Genomic DNA, 18,967 nt, shown 5'->3' on the forward strand with positions numbered 1-18,967 from the left:
TCTCCCTCGCACTGGCTCTAGCACATATCCGACCACATCAGTTTGTTAATTCAATAGACAGCAGTTCGTTGTGGGTTATTTGTTGGGTTTTTTTGTGTGGGGTTTTTTTTTGTGTTTTGGTTTGGGTTTTTTTAAAATTATTATTAGTTAGTTACTGGCTTTCCCAGACCAGCCTCTATTCTTGTCCCTTTCTTCTGTGCATTGGTGCCATCTGCTTGGCACCTGGAGCTCGGCACTGGGGATGGCTCCTGAATCACATCCATGTCCCTGACGCTGACTTGTCTCGTGACCTTCAGAGATGACAGAACAGTGCAAAAATTGTTCTTTCAATAAATAATTCAAGCATTCATACTGAAATTCAAGCACTTATGGATGTGCTGAAAAATACCAGATAGATGATTCCACCAAAACATGGGAAGGTGCTGTATTTGATTAAAGTAACAGAGCCAGCTTTTTTATTAGTGTTTTGGTAAGTATTGCCAGTCTCAGTTCTCATCCTTCAGCTGCTGTAAGTAGGAGGCTGTCTCTGTTCCTAGGACTGTCCTTTTAACATATTTGTTTGTGCCTATGTTTTTCCATCTGCAAAATTAATTTGCCTATCCTGCAGGGCTATGAAATTTAATTATTACATGAAAATAGTAGATGTAAGTTTTCATACAAGGAGGAAACATTCTTATTGTCATCGTCATCCCCATCGTCATCATTATGCTCATCTTCATCCTCTTTCGTATGATTATTAAAAACATCCTTTTTGGTAAGGTCCTACTGTCATAAAATAAAATAAAATAAAAACTAAACCAAAACAGAACCCTGAGAATAACAGACCTGCAGAATCCAGTTGTATTAGGTACAGTGAAGTGTAACCATATTTAAAACTTCTGGATATTAAGTAGTATTTAAAAGATCTTCATTCTATTTTATACCATAATCACATTCTATTTTCAGTAATATTTTTAAATAATAGATCCTACACAATATAGCCAGCTACATGTAAGAAAAAGTAATCTTACTAATCGTTATAAATTTTTAACTTTGCAGGGATATTTACGTTAATAATAGAAAAAATTGGGTTTCACTTCTACTTGGAGTTGGAACTGCCAAGGTTCTTTTTCTTCTTTAAAACAAGCACCGTGCTTTTTAGATTACAGAACTGAAATTCAATTATTTCAGCTTATTGAAGCTGAAAGCAAAGCCAACCAGAAGATACTGAGCACAAACTCAAATTCTTCTTACAGCAGGATACTCCAGTCCTGAAATTATTAAATACATGCATACCACAAGAACCACTCCCGTTCATTTTACATGTAATGTACCTTCTCTTAAATTTTTTAGCTCCCTATATTATGTCTGATTCGAGGAATGATAGTGCAATTAACTAATATAATTTAGATCTCACAGAACCTGTTAGATTCATAAAATACTTACACCATACCTGAATAGGGTAAGTTCTTTGAATAACTACATCGACGCATCCCACTGCACCACCCTCACTGTAAAGCGATGACAAAGGCAAAGGAAAAGGTCTGGGATCCCGATGAAATCCTAGTTTTGCGTGCCATCGTGCACACCGAGTGCTGTTGGCTGAAATCTGAATAAGTTAAAAGTTGAATGATAAACTAGCACCGGTAGGTCAAAAAGATATCCAACTTACATATCTAGACAAAAGACCATTTTCACACTGACCTCACTAAGAGGATCTCATTTTTGCACCCGAACACATTACATTTTAATTTCAAGGTTTCTTTTCACATTGAAGAACGTATTTTAAACAGAAACTAAAAATTTGCTAAGTTAAAGTTCTCTAGGAAATGAACATCTATAAGACAAGCCATTGCTTTATAACGGAGGAGCAAAATTTTTATGCTGGAACTTCACCCAGCACTTCAATCATCCTCAAACAAGTCAAGACCCTCCCCCCTAAACCCTCCCTCTCACGACCTAGTTTTTTCTCCCCATTCTTCCTTCAACTTCCATATTGTCTGTGATGGATAAATACTTTTTGGAACTTTGTGCTTAAGCAAATTTAGGAGCTGGAACTGTCAAAACACACAGAAAAACCTGAACAGTGTCAGCTACTTTGTGTCGTGTCTTACAAATCTAGTTATTAAACTTTGACAAAACTTCATCTGTTTATCAGGCCCTGACAAAAGTTTTTCTGTTTACAAAGTGTGGCTCAACTAAACAGCATCTATCACGTCTCAGTCACATCCAGTCAAGCTGAACTAGTGTTTTGTTTTACCTTTAACATAAGGGAATCTGGGGCTTCCAGTGGCGTACATCCATTTTGAGAGCCAACAAGTTCTGCTCCATGCACTATGATCTTCTGACCAACAGTCAGCCGCCTTCTATGCAAGAAAGCTTTGAGAGGTGGATCCAGAAGAGCTCTAATCCCATACCAGCCATCAGTAACTTCAATTATTGCTGCTGCTTTTTTACTTTCCACATTCTTATTGCTACTGCTAAGAGACACAACGGCGTTTAGCGATATGATTTTAGAAACACACAGTATAAGTGTTTTACCTGCCGCATCATCTCTTTCTGTTATTTTTTTGATTGCTGATCGTTTACTTTTATCAACTTCCAAATCATACCTACAAAAAAAGAATTGATGATGCATTGTTAAAGCAAACAAAATCCATTGCACTGTTTTTCCTTAAAAAGTTATAACAAACTATTGTTTAGCCAATCTACATGATTAAGTACCACTGTAGCAAAGCAAATGTTATCTAAATTTTTAAAAATAACATGCACTACATTTTAATACTGATATGCAGAAGTTTAACAATATAAGCACTCTGATAAACAGTAAAAGCAAGGTGGAGGTGCTTATTTTGTAATATTACAAACCAGAAAGCTCACCGTATCACAAATTACAACTTCAAATACATTGCTATACACATACCTATATTTCAACTGCAACAGCACTGTTTCTGGTGTCAAACATCTACTGGCAAATTCATGTGGAAAAGAGACTTCCATGGCTGCCAATTTCCATACAATCCACCTATAGTGATTGTAAACCCAGGCCTCTGTTATTAGCTTGGGATCCACACCAGGAGTGTCACAGAGGGCTCTGCAGATAAATTGTTAATAAATTAACCTAAAAACCATTGGAAGTTTTTACTTGTTTATTTTTACCTAGCACTGTATTCAGTGTATGTACATAGGCAACATTAACAAAGGAATATTTATTACAGTGAAACAGGAAGGTTACATTCCATAACCTCATCTCGTTATTGTCTGAATACTGAAGTTTTGCCCACATACGCTTTGACAGCATGCATGTGCGTTCATGCACACGTTCCTGAAATGGAGACTTTTGGCCCTAGCAGTAGCCCCAGGGGCACGCTCTGTCTGCTTCACACAGTTAGTCACATGGCACAGAGGGACAGAAGCATGCTCTGTTCCCTTTCAGCCCTGGAATTTCCCCTGCTTGCTTAATAAGTTCATTACAATCCATTCCCTTCTACTTCACTGTTTCTGGAGCTGTGGTGTGGGTGTTCTGGTTTTGCTTTTTTTTTTTTTTTTTAAGCATGCATGTGGGCAACACATTTCAAAGGACTTTCAGTTACTACTGAAGAACCTTCTCTTCTTTGAGTGACCGCTCAAATGGACTTTCAGTCTGTGTTGAGTCCAAGCTGTACCAGCACGACCTGCATGAGTTGGGTTGGAAACACCTATTTTTTCTTCAACTCTTACAGTCACTAGGAAGGCCATTTCATTAAAGGAAGAAGAGAATGAACTAGACCAGAGATTCAAATAGCTGAGCCATTAGACTGATTAGAAGACAAGTTAAGTCCTATCAAAAAGTCTATTTCCAACTTGTCAGAAAGCCCTCAAGAAGATTTTGAGGACTGTATTGCAGTTGGATGAGGAAAAGAAACAATATAAAAGCCAAAAAGTCATACACAGGAAGATAAGGAGCAGCCATGATCATCAAATTAATTATTACTACATTAGAATAGAGCCAAGCAACCTCAAGCTTTAGGAGATACTGTAATCTTTTGTGAAGGACAATGCAATTCAGGAGTTAAAGACAGAATTCAGTTCAAGATTAAGATCCTAAATACAGATGACTAAATGAAGGCATATATGTTCTAGTAGATGGAAATCTAGTTAATATACTTCAATGGATAAAGAGACTGATTCAGCTGACCAACCAGTAAGTATTCTCAAACATATGCTTTAACATGTAACAAATCCAGAAAAGACACAAGAACTGAAGGCAACCTCTTGTGGAACAACCTCTACAAATTGCGTGACAGGCTGTCTGGTATTCAGGGTCAGATCGACACTGATACTCAGAGGAAGTTCTGACACCAAAACCACCCTGGCTATTCTGGGATTTTTAGTGGTATGTTGGTGGTTTCTCTCTTCTGTTTCTGAAAAATGAATATGGAGAAAGCCATATACCTGATGGTCTGACCAAAGAATCAGGAACACATCTGAAAAAGATTGTTAAGACAAGCTGCCTCTGGAACAAGAAGTTGGACTGCCTAAAACCCCAACCTTTGGCGCATCTAAGCATAAGATGTTTTGAGCAAATATTTTAGTAACACCTTTCCCATTCACAGGAAAATTGTGTGAAATTAATCAAGATTACCTTCAACATGCCTAAGCAGCAGATTGCATACACTGATCGAGAGTTGGATGCATTGTTCCCAGAGATCTACTGCTTCTTGACAAAAGCAACCTCAAAACCCACATTTCCTATTAATTTGTGTAGCAGCATTGCTTGTTAGCCTAGAAATAGCAATTTCACATGAGAACAGAATGACTAGCATGTTTTCAAAAATGCATGCAACTCCAGAACGCTGACATGTAGGCAGGAGGCCCTGCACCCTAACTGCACATGGATGAACATCCCAGACAGTCTTTTATGCATCTACCATAAATGCTTCGGTAGGAACATTCCATCTAGCAAGGTATATCCCCAAAACATTCATCAATTGTGTCACCACTGGAGGGAAATGCAGAATCAGGGATGGTATCGCTAACAGCAAAACGCTTGCCAAATGGGTAGGAAATAGACAAGTAACAAGTTCTGCACACTCTGTCTCTGACTGACTACATAAACACATATTCCGACATTTCCCATAGCTGTCCGCTTCCCATAGCTGTCCGTGAAACAGCTGGGGCATGTGATGCCTCAGGATGCAAAATGGAACTGTGGGAGTATTAGCTCTGCCTTATGGTATTTAAGAAAAAACTCTTCTAAGGACGGCTGAGACAAACTCGGTTTACTGCCAGACAGAGAGACTCCAGAACTTCCAGAGCAGCATGTAAAAAATTTTAGAAGCCATTTCTAAACAAGTGAAAGACAGGAGGGTGATTGAGAAGGGCCATCATGGATTTACTGAGAGCAAATCATGCCCAACTAACCCGACTGATTTTTACGATGAAGTAACTGGTGGAGCAAGAGGAGGGCAATGGATGTGTTAACAAGGACTTTGACAATTTCTTACAGTCTCTTTATCACAAAGTTGGTAAGATATGGGCTCGAGGTGGGTGGAAAATTGGCTGGACTGCTGAGCATAAAGAATTGTGATCAATTGTACAAAGTCTAGCAGGTGGGCAGCAACTAGTGGCACCTCTCAGATATCAATACAGGGACCAAAGTTGTTTAATGTCTTCATTAACAACCCATATGATGGCATGGAACACACTTGCAGCAAGTTTACAGATGACATCAAATTTGGGGAAGTGGTTGATAAACTGGGGGGGCAAGGTTGCTACTTAGAGGGACCTGGAAAAACAAGATGGCAGAAATCTCATGAAATTCAACAAAAGCAAAATCTTGCATCTGTGACGGAACAACCTCATGCAACAGTAACAGCGAGGGAAACAGATTTGCAGAAAAGGATCCAAGGTCCTGGTGGACAAGATGACCATAAGGCAGCGCTGTGTCCTTGCAGCAAAGCAACACACATCCTGGGCTGTATCATGAGCAAAACCAGGAAGGCAGTGATCCTTCTCTCCTTAGCACTTGGGAAACTGCATCTGAAGCTTCTGTCCAGCTTTGGATTCACCAAGACAAAGATGCTGGTATACTGGAGTAAACCCCTGAGGGCCACCAAGGTGATTCCATTGTGCTCTCAGAGGCTAAGCACATGACATGCAAACTAAAAGAGGTGGGTTTGTTTGAATTTAAGAGAGAAGGCAAGGAGACCTTATTGCTGTCTACAGCTACCTGACTAGAGGATTCAGAGAAGACAAGGACAGACTCTTCTCAGAAGCATGCAACAATAAGATGAGAGGCAACAGACTCAAGTAGGAACATGGAAAATTCTCATCTGAGATAAGGGTGGTTGTTTTGGTTTTCTTTAAACCGTGACAGTGGTCAACTGACACAGGCTGTCCAGAGAGGTTGTGGAATCTCCGTCCTTGGAGGTGCTCAAGGCACAGCTAGAAAAGTCCCTGAGTAATTAATTTAATTTGAACTGTGCTGAACAGGGGCTTGGACTGGATGACTGCCAGTGGACTCTTCCAACAAACTGTGCTTTGATTCTGTGAACTGCAGCACTTGATTAATCTTCCCTGAGCAGTTCTTGGATATGGACACAGCACATCTCCAATTCTCCCAAGACGAACAAATATTGTTGACACCTAAAACATTTCCCAAAGTCATGGCAATGACTTTGGCATCAAAAACATCTCCCAAAGTTGTGTGGGAGAAACTAATAATGATGCTGACTCACTAGCAAGAGCAGAAAGCAATGTTTTTTTCATCAAGAAGTACAGATCACAGTGTGGAAGAACACATCTTATACTAGTCAATTTTCCCATAGTGAATTACTGACACCAACTTCAGCTTCACCAACTTTCAAAAAGCAGTCCTTGAGCTTGGAACAGACCTATCTCTGTCACACTGCACGCTTGACTACAAATACTACTCAAATACAGGTCCCTGCCTTGAGTGTTTGTGTGAATGCATACCAGCAGTGACACTGACCTTAGAAAAGACCATCTCAAATTTACTGAGGAAATCAGAAAATAATGGTTCAGTATTTTCTGAAGTTTTGCTGGTAGGTCCTTGTTCTGTTGCACATGCTTCTGATGAAGTTCATAGATTCATAGATTCATAGATTTCTAGGTTGGAAAAGACCTTAGAGATCATCGAGTCCAACCATCCCTAATCCCCATTAAACCACATCCTCAAGTAGATCATCCACCCTATTCTTAAACACATCCAGGGATGGGGACTCAACCACCTCCCTGGGCAGCCTATAACGTACAAACTTGCTTACAGTTAACGTAAGTTAAATAAGTTATAACGTACAAACTTGCTTACAGTAAACCAAACCAGAATTCTTTATGAAAGTGTTTAGGAGAGATGCACTAAACACATAGCAACACAGAGCAAGGGTTGTTTGTGCACTTTTTTTTTTTTTGCTTCTTACATATACTCAAAAGAAACCTTGAATGAATCAGTGAGTTCCACTACTGAAGTCTTGACTTCCTTCAAATCATACATCAACTTTAAAAAAATTATACTGAAAAAAACATATTCTCAGCCAAAGACGTGCTAAGCACCCCCCCAATAAACCTTAATTCCCATCAAGAAACTCTAGAGCCCAACAGAAATAAATCCTTTTCCACCTGGGGGAAAAAAAAATAATCAAAACCTATTAATGCTAATTAAACAAAGTGGTAAAGTACTGAATTAACAGAAAATAGTAATATTTTTCTAGACTATTTAGTCTGTTGAAGAATGCCCAGAAGTTTTCTAAATGGACTTAGTATGGTTTCTTTACTGGTCACTGAAGATGACTAAGAACATCAGTCTACATAGTCAGTTTACGCTCGTACAGAATCTTTATTTACGCTAACGGAGGTGTACTAAAAATGCACAGTAAAAAAGTAGTCAGAGCCTTCAAAAGATCACTGTGCTGGGTTTATTCTAGGGGATAACTAGATAACTATCACTAACTAATAAATAGCTTACTTGTCTCAAGTTCATAAGTAGCAGTACCTGTAAAACTCCTTTTTTCCAGCTTTTCCCTCATCTGTAGGTATTAGCCATCCTCCATCAGCAAGCTGGATCCCATTTCCAGCTAATAAATACTCCTTATTGAAAAAGTCTTTGATGAGAAACTGGAAAGATTCTGCATTTGTGCTGTTAATTTGCACACAATGTTTTGAAATACCGTATGTGTAAAGCTGCAAAAAATTAGATGAAAAAGACAAAATAATGACAATACAGTAAGAATTCATCTGAGAGTTTTTATATCTAATATTATTAATTCAGATAAAATATTTCCTTGAGGTTGAGATCGGTTTTGTGTGATCTCATCATTTCGTACGTAACCCAAGGGGAACGGAGGAATTTCCAGTAATTATTTTAGCAGAAGAGCATCACAGTGTGCTTTAGAAGTGTTTAAAAAAATTCAATAGGTTTTGTACCTTCACTGTAGTAAAAGCAAGAGGCTTTTGATATAGTCTTACGTAAGATTACATGTTAACTGTTATCTTAAAACAGCTCTTCATATGGGTTAAAAGCCAATAGCAACTATAATTAGTGGATTTTTTCCTTGTTTGATTCTTCTCTTGTTTGATTGTAACACTACAGAGACAGCTATGACTCTTATTATTTCGAATAAAAAGTGTGGATACGCAAAGCTACTTAAAAAGTGAAGCAACTGGTATAACAGCTGCTGTAAACACTTATCTCAAAACTGAGAATGTATCTATTCAGAAGCTACTGAGTTTTAGTTTGCTTGTCTGAAGGAACAGATCCCGGGAAAGACGCACAGTAAAAAGATATCAGTGTACCTCTTCCGTAGAATAAAAACTGGGAGATTTCTCTTCTACTGCAGTTTTCAGAGAGATTCTATTTCTTGCAGATGTTTTAATGATATAAAGACTGCCTGGCTGTGATCTAATATTTTGTCTATATTTCTTTTTAATTCTCATTTCCTGCAGTTCTCTGGCACAGCGGAGATTTGTCATCATCTTGACCATAGCTGCAAAGAAAAAAACACCCCACACATCAAAACCTTTTTACAGTATACATTGATTTAGGATATACAGTCATACTATAAAAGCAGATTCAAAGAACCATATTTTCTAAGCCATTCTGCAGATTTTTAGAAACTGCAACAGTCTAAATATTCTAACAGTCTAATATAAGTTAATGTATATAAAAAGCAGTGTTTACTGAAGGCATTTGAATAATATTTATATATTCATATTAATTTCAAATAAGTCCCTGAACTAAACTTAAATGCATATATTTTTCTCATTCAAACTCCATCAAAAACTCCTGATGAACAGAAATTAGTTGATCATTACTATGAAGTCCATAATCCTGACATTTTGACCTCTAAATATGAGATCTAATTCTGCAAATGTTCATGCACCTCTTCAAACATACACAATGAGTTCTTCTGAAAAAAATCCAGATTATTTGATTGTAACAGTTACAGAACTTACACACGCTGGGACATTCAAGAGCGCTTAGAAGGCATAAGCCTACATGCTAAATAAAGTCAAACAGTTGGAACATTTAAACTCTGCCTCTTTGAAAATGACACAATCAACCATTTATATGGTTAAGTCTATATTTTAATTAAAAAGCAGAATTAAAACAAGCTTCTGTAAAAGTTAATGAAGTATATAGCAAGGCTGGTAGTTAAGGTTCCTAGAATGTTTTACTTAAGAGGTATATGAAATTAAGTATCTAATGAAACATAAGCATTCTTGCTTCTGAAGCACTGTGTGAAAACAGATTTTTCATCTTCTGAATTAACTCTGGAGATGAGTTGCATATGCCTTATTAGAAGTGCAATAAAACATTAGGAAAGAATTTCCTATTTTTCCTGTAAAAAAAAAAAAAAGCTTTAAAAGAAGCTTATTTAAAAAAAGAAATCTGACAGAACATGCAAAGCCCTTAAAGGTTCAATTCTGGTAGTTAGTGTGCACAACAGTTAAGTGATCAAAATCTGAAAATACCTAAATTGCCATTTTCTAGGTCCATGTCTGCTGCGTGCTGGATGCAGGACTGGTGGTCTTGAGATTCAGCAATATTTTGTTCAGTTGTGATATGATTTAACTCCATCTCTGCAGTCATGTTTTTGCTGATTGGTGAGTCACATCTTTTGCCACCGCCTTGTTCACCTGCAGAAAATGTCAGCTTGGTTTTGAAGGGTGGAATAAAAGTTTTAGCAGTTTTGCCAGGTTTGTGCAAACTTCTTGTTTCTTCAGTCTCTTTTGCTGAGGCCTTACATGGAGTAGAAACCCCTGAAGTACTATTTGAAGACTGCCTTAGTGCACAGTGCTGAAAAATAGCAGGTTTAGATTTAAATCCTTTGAAGTCTTGATCTGGTAGAGTAAGAGTAGGATTCTTGACTTCTTGTCGTTCTTTAGTAGCCCTACAGAGACAAAAACATTTAAACATACACATTTCAGCTTCCTGACAAAAATCTTTGTCAGGATTTCTATATTCTTAATTGAGTAATACCACTTTCAACCCCATGTCAGTAAAAAGACAAAATATTAGGCTTTCACATTTTAAAAACTGAATACTTAATTTGTATCTATCAAAAAAAAAAGAAATACAAGTGTAAAATTTTTTTAGCATCTCACTGGTTTACTGCAGCAATGTATGTTAAATGGTAATTTGTCTATTTTGAAGTAAAATTATTAGTCTTCCATAAAGTTGGGTAGCAAATTGTTACTGTATATTTTAAAAAAGTTACAAGGGCTTGCGAGGTTTTAAGAAATTGCATTAGAAGATCTCTAAAACATATTATAAATTTCTTACCCAAAAGGTTGACAAGTTACGGGTTTTAAAGAAACATGGTATATAAATTTTCTTCTGTCTTTGAAAATGCCTATAAGATAATAAGAAAAAAGTTTGAAATGGTACATTACACATATAGATATTTACAGCACATTTTTCTAGGTTAATTGTATAAATATATGGAAAAGTTTCCAGAGTGGATTTAAACAGCTTTGTTCTTCCCAAACTCCACCTCCTTCTCCCCTCAAAAATCTTTGTATAAAACATCTTCACACTAGTTGCAGGCATATCTAAAGGGTAAGTGACCACAACACAGAACTCTCAAGAGTTTCTATGTGTGAGCCTGCAAGATGTTTTTAGGCTCCTGAAAGGGAAATGTTTATCACATATTTAATTCCAGGTAGGCTCACCATTCAATTTAGAACTCTTGTAGCAACTTTTTTTTTTTTAAGTTATAACAGAAAAGGGCACATTTGCACAAACCCTTCCTTCCATCATTGAAAGGACACGATTATCTTGGAATTATCAACATAAATAAATCATGTCTGCCCAGAATTTAAACTCATTTGTGCTACGCCCTTAGGCTGCAAAGGGGAACTTTCTTACAAGATGCCACATGTTCTAGAAGTCAGAGCAAGACTGTACTGGAGATGAGAATCATTCTCCAATTTCACCATTTCACCAAAGAATAACACTGTTCACATCCTGCTGCAGAGTAGGATAATATTTACATGTGAAGGGTATAAAATTATTCTCTGGCAGCGACTTACAAATTCCATTTAAAACTTTCTTTAAATGATGGGGTTTATGCTTAGAATAGATTTACGACAGCATTCAGGCACCAATATACTGGTTAAACCAATATATTTGATGAGTCCTGCTACTGAATTCTAGGTGAAAGCATGCAGTGCTTAGAAGGAACAAGTTCATTAAGAACACAGCTTACCTCAGAACTGAAAGCTGTAGCCAAAATCACATTATCCTAATACCCTAATCACTAACTAGCTTCACATAAAACATCAACTCAAACTTTAAAACCTTTCACTTTCATAAGCCTCTACACTACTGGCTTGAAACATTAAAAGTATCTGTAATGTAGTCACCTATCAGCAAGTATATTATTCACAAATTATTATATGATAAAATTACCAGCACCTTCTTTTTCCTGTAGATACAGTTTTTAATTGAGAAATTAGAGATCAATAAAAAATATTCTTCCCACTGAGACTAGAATTTGAGATTTAGGATTTTGAGAAATTGGATGAATTTCTACCAAGCTGGAAGTTAACCCCGAGTTCTTGCAGAAGTAGTAAATTGTAACATATTTAGATTCTACATAATAAGGCATACCACTAATCATGTGATTTCAAGTCCAGAGACATTATCATAGCAGCTTCCCTGAATTTTTATGACTACATTGATAAAAGCAGCAGTTAAGCAATCTTATTATATGTTAGTTTATTGGAAAATGAAGAGTTCTAAAGATAACAACTGACATCAGGTTACTGCTTAGAACACAAGACGACTAAAATTACCATCAGGGCTGCATTTTGAAGCTTTCAAAGATCTCGGGGGATTCTTTGTTCTGTTAAATTCAAGCAGTAGCTGCCTTTTAATCGGAGGTTCTCCTAGGATAAAACCACAGATTTTTAAAAGTCATGGTCCTTTTAAGTTCAGTTTCTTACCAGTACTGTATAACTTAACTATAATTTCTAAATAAAACATTCGAGAAGTTAGAGGAAGCAGAAGTAGCAAGTTTTCAGATCACACGTCTGTACTAAAGGGCCTTTTTGAACACAGAACTACTTCACCACAATTTGCAACAGTTTCTTCTTTACAGAATGACGGCATATTGTGTTAGCAAGAATCATTTGAAGACTCCATGTAACGAGGCCTGTTGCAGAATCTTTTATGGTCAGTAGGTCTGTTACATTCAAACCAAAATTTGTGAGTCTTAAATTATCAAACATACACAAGCCAGTCTGCCTCAGGAAACATACCACAGTGGACTTTAGCAGCACAGCTCACCTGCAACTTCTTTTGTACTTTCAGTAATCAAAGAGTCCCTACGGAATTCTAAACAAGTGTGTACCATCTTTTAAAGAAGCTGTAACTACAGACACGGTTCAGCTGTGGCACAGCAGATTCGAGTTGGACCAGCAGAGCATTATCTGCCTTTTCACACCTACCCCAGCTGTCCCACTCTAGCCTGCCCAGCCTCCGTACCTGAACTGGTGCAGCTAGGCAGCGATTCTCTTGCAATCTGCCTTTCCATAAAAAGTTTTCAGCTAGCCCAGGTCCCCGAACAGGTCTGGGCGACCGTGCAAACATTAAGCAACAACATTTCAGCCCTGAGGCTGATCAGTTTTAGATGGTAAGAAACTGGGCTTTTAGACCCAACTATTTCTCATATCAGACTAGCAATCTCAATACAAGTGAAACCTTGTCCTCACCTACAAGGCACAAGAAGGTGAGAACGGAAATACTATTTCTCATTTTTCAATTAAAAAATCACTTAGATTCGTGCAGAGAGAAAAAAACAAAGAAGTCTACTCAGGCAGAAGAGGAGCAGTCAGTAGCTTTCTTCCATAACTTCTCACAGCTGTATTTAAAGCAGTTCTCCATTGCTCTTTGTGAAAGGCAGGGGAGAACCCAGCAGGGAAAAAGATGCAAGCAGACCTGACACTCCCTGACCTACACCCCATGGCAGGGACCACTGAAACCAGAAACTGGATTGGACTGGTAGCCAGCTACAAGCCTACCTCATGCTCCACTTGATGCTCAAGTGGAGTCTCTCCCATCAGCAGGCGTCTTGCTTATCAGCTGGCTACCAGAAACAATCCACCCTGAAGGCGCTTCCAATGGAGTACACGTTTGTGGTTAGGCTGTGTACACCCACAGAGAGGGACAGAAACTGCATCGCCAGAGCCCTCGTGGATGTGTCCCATTTAGAGCCACTCCAGGGATCTCAGTCAGCTCTTATTCCTCCAGCCACCCTGAATGCTCCCAGCTGCTCCTGCTGGTGCGCCTAACCCTCCACCTGCAGACTGTCTGTGCCTGTGCTTGCGGCCCTAACTGAAAAAAAGTGTAAACTTTTATCACAATACACTTTTCTAAAAATCTGCTTCTTCGTTTCTGACAGCGTCACCCATACTGGTGCAGGAGCGTTACATACTCACGACAAAACAGCAAAACCTGCACACCTTCAGAATTATTAATCACAAATTTAGCTTGTGCTGTGCATTTAAGGCTGGAAAGAGTGAATGAACTATTACCTACAGCAAGAAGAATTTTTGTCATTGACACTTAGAGAGAGAACTTCAACTTCTAGATGACCTAAAAATCAATGTGACATGCAAAACAACCCCAAACAACTCACTGTGCAGAAACATGGATTTGAATGTATATAAGACAGAGACCTACCAAGGGAGTTTTTTTCTTCAAAGTGCCTCTTCCCAAAGGTCTTATTTTGAAAGTTTTTATCCCGTCTGCCGCTGAAGGACTGTGCAGCATTGATTTGTACTCCAGAATCGCAAAGATCGTCTTCCATAAAAGCTCTTGCACTTTCTACAGCCTCCACTTCCAAGCAATTTTTTGGAGTTTGAAGAAGATTAATGTTCATTTCTGCTTTAGCAGTAGCACTGCATGAAATTGCTTCAGACTCTGTTTTCATCCCCAGATTCAGCTGTCCTTTTCCAAAAGACCTAGTCTCCTCTTGCTGAAAGCTATTTTTAAATGATGTTAACTGCTTGTTTTTCTTACTATGTGGTACGTACTCAGGCACTTTGACATAGTAAGTGCTTGGAAAAGACTTTATTTCCTCAGGGTAGATGCTTTTAAAGTCAAAGTCTTCATTGCAGCTTTTTTCAGTTATGGATTCTGAGATCACTTTATCAGTTAAAGATTTTACATGTTGACCACTCTCTTTAATTGAACTAAGTTGATCTGTAAGGCAAAGCCCACTGCTTAAAAAGTCATCAGATTCTTTTAGAATTGCCTTTGCTTTTTGATAGGCATTTTTAGAGACTGTTACCTGCTTTCCACTTGCAGTGCTGAACCCAAAAGCTGGATTTGAAATCAATTCAGTTCTGGCTTTTTCTTCCCCTCTTGGTAACCCGCTCTGCATTTTCCTAGGAGCTACTTCAGTGTGCATTTCAGACTTTTCAACATCTTCCTCAACTAAATACATTTCTTGTCCCTGCAATGAGTGATCACCTTCCATTTCTGAAAAGAGCTGTCTAGCTTTCCTGAGTGACTCTTCTGATAGTTGTACAGGCTTACCGCTCGCTGTACTGAAAAATCCAAGATTGTCTGTAGAAGAACTTGACTGCTTTAACTGCTTATCTGGAACAGGCATGTGCCCTAAAAGCTTAACGTTCTGTTCAACGCATCGTCTCTGAGAATTTGAAACAGACTCTGCATCTGCAAATGCGTTTGCACCTTGGTGACCCTTTTCACCAGCACTTGCACTTACTTTAATGAAATGGGATGCAGCTGAATTAATCTCTTCACTTCTTACAGCGTTTAAAAACTTAGTGGAATTAGGACACTCAGCATGAATGACAGAAGATGCATTTCCAGCAATTTCTGCCTGATTAGTTGTTGAGTTAGTCTCAATTTCATATTTTACAGATTCATTGTAGTCTTCTTGAAACATTTGCCTGACTCTTGCTAATGCACTCTCTGAAACAGACACTTCTTTACCTTTTGCTGTACTGAACACAATTTGTTTCAGATCGCTCTTTTGATTTTCAACATTAACTGCTGTTTCTTTTAACCTGCTTAAATTAGTTTCAACTTCAGGAAGACCGACTGGTGACTGGTTTTGGCAAGCATTAACTATGGTGTCTGTGAAGCAGTCTGGATCAGCACAAGGTTCATTTAGATGTTCTAAGTCAAATTCTTTACTGTCACAGTTCAAATGAGAAGAGCTACTTTTTGAAGTTAAGAGAAGGGATTGAGTAGATTTACTGTTACTATGCTCAACAAATAAAGTATTTTTTGTATCTCCAAGCATAGAATTATCTTCAAGTTCATTTGATATCTTCATTAAATGCAGAGATGTAGCAGAGTGCACAGGAAAACCATGCGTATTTTCTGAATCACCCCTCTTTTTTGCTGAGTATTCCGTCTCTCTCTCTGCAAATAGTTTTCCATCTTCAGACAAACGAGTTCTACTTAAAGCATCACTCTCCTGTCCGGGAAGGGATTCCAATTCTGACTTTCCAGGCCCAACATCAGCTTTTTTATGTGCATATGAAGTTACCAAACTTCTTTCGCAACCTTCACCTAGATTAACAAATGTATCTACATTAACACTATCAAGAATCGCAGCATGTTTAATGGGACTGCTCTCTACCGGCTGCTTAAATTCATCTCCTGGTTCTTCAGGAACAAGCTTTTTATTAAGTTTTTCTGGATCACATTGAGCAATGCTTTCAATACACAAGCCACAGTCTTCGACACAGTTTTTACCACATTTCCTTTTTTTTAAGGGGTTCTCAAAACTGTCATTATGTTCCTTTCCTAAATCAATATTTTCTGCAAAAAACTGTTCTGCTTTAGCCAAAAATCCATCAGCGATTGTTATTTTCTTGCCACTAGCAGTATGAAAACCAGTCAGAAAACTCCCCTTCACTCCATTTTTTTCAACATCCACTTCTTGCTCAAAAGGTATTTGATGATGACGGTAAGAACCTATTTTTATTCTGCTTTCATTCACTAACAGGATCTTATCATGGATGGTGTCTTCTCTGTCCACATTTTTATTATTTGTCTTTTGTTTATCTGAGTTCTCCGAAACATTTACATCTCTTTCTCCACACTGTACATTGAACAAGTGTAGAGAATTACCAAAAGTTGCATCAGAAATGGATATATCACCACCAGCTGGAGTTTGAAATTTTTGTGACAAGCATTCATTTTCCTGCTTTCTGTCTTCTTTCTGATTAGGAGACAGGTTTTCCATTTCATCTAATACACTTAAACTATGTTCTTCTGCAGTTGTAATAGCATCCCTGAGACATGTTACATCTAATGAGTCTTCTTGCAAACTATCTTCAACTTGGCAATCTCCTTGATTCAAAAATTGTTTGGAAGTTTTATTACTCTGGTCATGTTTTTTAATGGATGATAGACTGTTGACGATAGCATTAGTACTATTGAAATTAACATTTTCAGTATCATTTATTGATCTTTTTGTCTGGTTTTCCATATTTTCCTTAAATGGTGTACTAATATTTTCCTCATGTTTTTTCTGTGCAAGGTGGGAAACAGGACTTGTGTGGGAAATGGCATCTATGCTTTTGAAATCTGAAACACAAACCATTTTTCCTTTGTTTTCTTTTGTCAGGCATCTGACAAAATTACAGTTAGAAAACATATGTCCATTTGAATTGTGACATCTAGTGTCAGTTTCAGAAGATTTAAACAAAAACTTATCATCATCCAAGTCCCTGAAGAGCTCTGCAGATCTGGTCAAAGCCTCCTTAGAAATATTTATTTTTTTTCCTCCAGCTGAAGTAAAGCCTACAAAATTAGAAAAGCTGCCCTGTTTAGCTACCGGAAAGCTTCCATCAGATATTCGACTTTCATTTCTGTTTAAGTTAGTAAAAGTAACCTTTTTGTCATTTTTATGGAAAACCACTGTGTTTGCTTTTTCGTATTCCACCACTTTAGAGTCATTTACGTCTTCCTGCTTAGTACGATACCTGTCATTTTTTAGGTGATTTTCAGCTTTAAGAGTGCTATAAAAATCAGCATCTTCCCTTGCTTCAGAAATATCTTCTGCATTTGTTGTTCCAGGTGTTTCTACAGTTCCAAACTGCTGAAAGATATGACTTCGTATCATGTTACTTTGCTTTCTAAACTGTGTAAATTCAAACTGACTACCTGTTTCTTCCAGGATACTAGAAAGTTCAGCAACTTCAGCTTCTTGGCTTGCTGTCAAAGTTTGATTTGTTTCTTGCAAGGATTGTTGACTTCTAGGGAAGCTTTTACACTGGCCAACTTTATGTGGAATAAACTGTCTATGCTTGGCCTCAAGAAAACTTGTCTGTGGATCTAAAGAATCAGATAAATTACTGCTCAACTTGCTTTCTGAATCTGAGAAAAACATATTCTCCTTTTTAACTTGATTTGAAAAGTTTCTGACTCTTTCCACAGAAGAGGCTTCAAAGCATTCATTTTCGATATCTTTGAACAGCATTTTACCTTTTGCTATACTGACTTCAGACAATTTTATCTGCTTATTAGAAGCAGTCTGGAAGCCACCAAAGCCCAGGTTCAACCTGCATGCATTAAGATTTCCAGATGATTTGCCTTTATACATCAGGTTCTCATTTGGCTTTTTGCTGGAATACATAGGTGCTACTTGTTTATTTTCTTCAGAAATTACTCCATTTAAAGAATTATCATCTATACAATCTAACAATTCTTTAGCAATCTCTACAGCTACATGATTGCAAGCAGCTGCTTGAGAGCTTTCATTGTTTTCAACTGACTTCAGCTCGGCTGCAACTTCTGAAAAGGCAGCTGCATCTCTTTTCTCCCCTTGTTTTAATCCAGTACTATCATTTTCTGAACAGTTTATTCCCAAAGGTCCAGGTACTTCTCTACAGTCAACTACTGACCACTGGTCTGTAGCGTGCTTTTTATCAGTTGATATTTTATTGCAACAATCACTACTGACTGCATTTATGCCAAAGTTGATCTGACTCGAAGTACTGTTGAAGCTGCCATTTGTCGCAGACATAGCGTCATGGTGCATATCAATCAGGCATTTGTTATCCCTAGGAGAAGACCATGCAAGTTCTTCAAGGCTCCGGGGTACAGTAGCTCCGTCATTCACATTAGCACTCGAGTACTGATCTTCCTTGCCTTTCTCTAAGCAACAGCCTTTTGGGAGCAGTCTGGAACGCTTTCTTGCCATTAGGCGTGCTGAAGTTAGAAATTTACGTTTTATGTTTGAAATTATTTCACTATTTAAAGCATCCGCTGTGTCTTCTTTCTGTGTATTAGATACTTCTAAGCATTGTAATGATGTAGCAGGTTGATCCTCTCTTGCATTTTCTCCCAAGTCTCTCAGGTCTTGTTGCTGCAGGCTGTCGTTGAACGGAGTATCAGATGAGTTATCCATTAAATCCACTTTTAAAGTACAAGTGCTGAAATTATTTTCCTTGATATTCGACTGCAAACGCTTTTTCTCAGCAAGAAGCAAGCAGTCTA

General features: G+C 37.9%; 1 protein-coding gene across 1 annotated transcript in view; it reads right to left on the minus strand.

Annotated features, from left to right (window-relative positions):
* BRCA2 (BRCA2 DNA repair associated) overlaps nucleotides 1–18,967 on the minus strand; it is a 42,590-nt gene that overhangs the window by 10,296 nt on the left and 13,327 nt on the right. Inside the window, 9 exon segments of the mRNA XM_009988085.2 lie at nucleotides 1,433–1,588; nucleotides 2,240–2,591; nucleotides 2,903–3,073; nucleotides 7,973–8,160; nucleotides 8,773–8,963; nucleotides 9,952–10,370; nucleotides 10,763–10,832; nucleotides 12,277–12,369; nucleotides 14,165–18,964. Coding sequence (XP_009986387.2) covers nucleotides 1,433–1,588; nucleotides 2,240–2,591; nucleotides 2,903–3,073; nucleotides 7,973–8,160; nucleotides 8,773–8,963; nucleotides 9,952–10,370; nucleotides 10,763–10,832; nucleotides 12,277–12,369; nucleotides 14,165–18,964 — 6,440 coding nt within the window.

Source organism: Tauraco erythrolophus, chromosome 1 (assembly GCF_009769465.1).
Source record: "Tauraco erythrolophus isolate bTauEry1 chromosome 1, bTauEry1.pri, whole genome shotgun sequence".
Classification (NCBI taxonomy): domain Eukaryota; kingdom Metazoa; phylum Chordata; class Aves; order Musophagiformes; family Musophagidae; genus Tauraco; species Tauraco erythrolophus.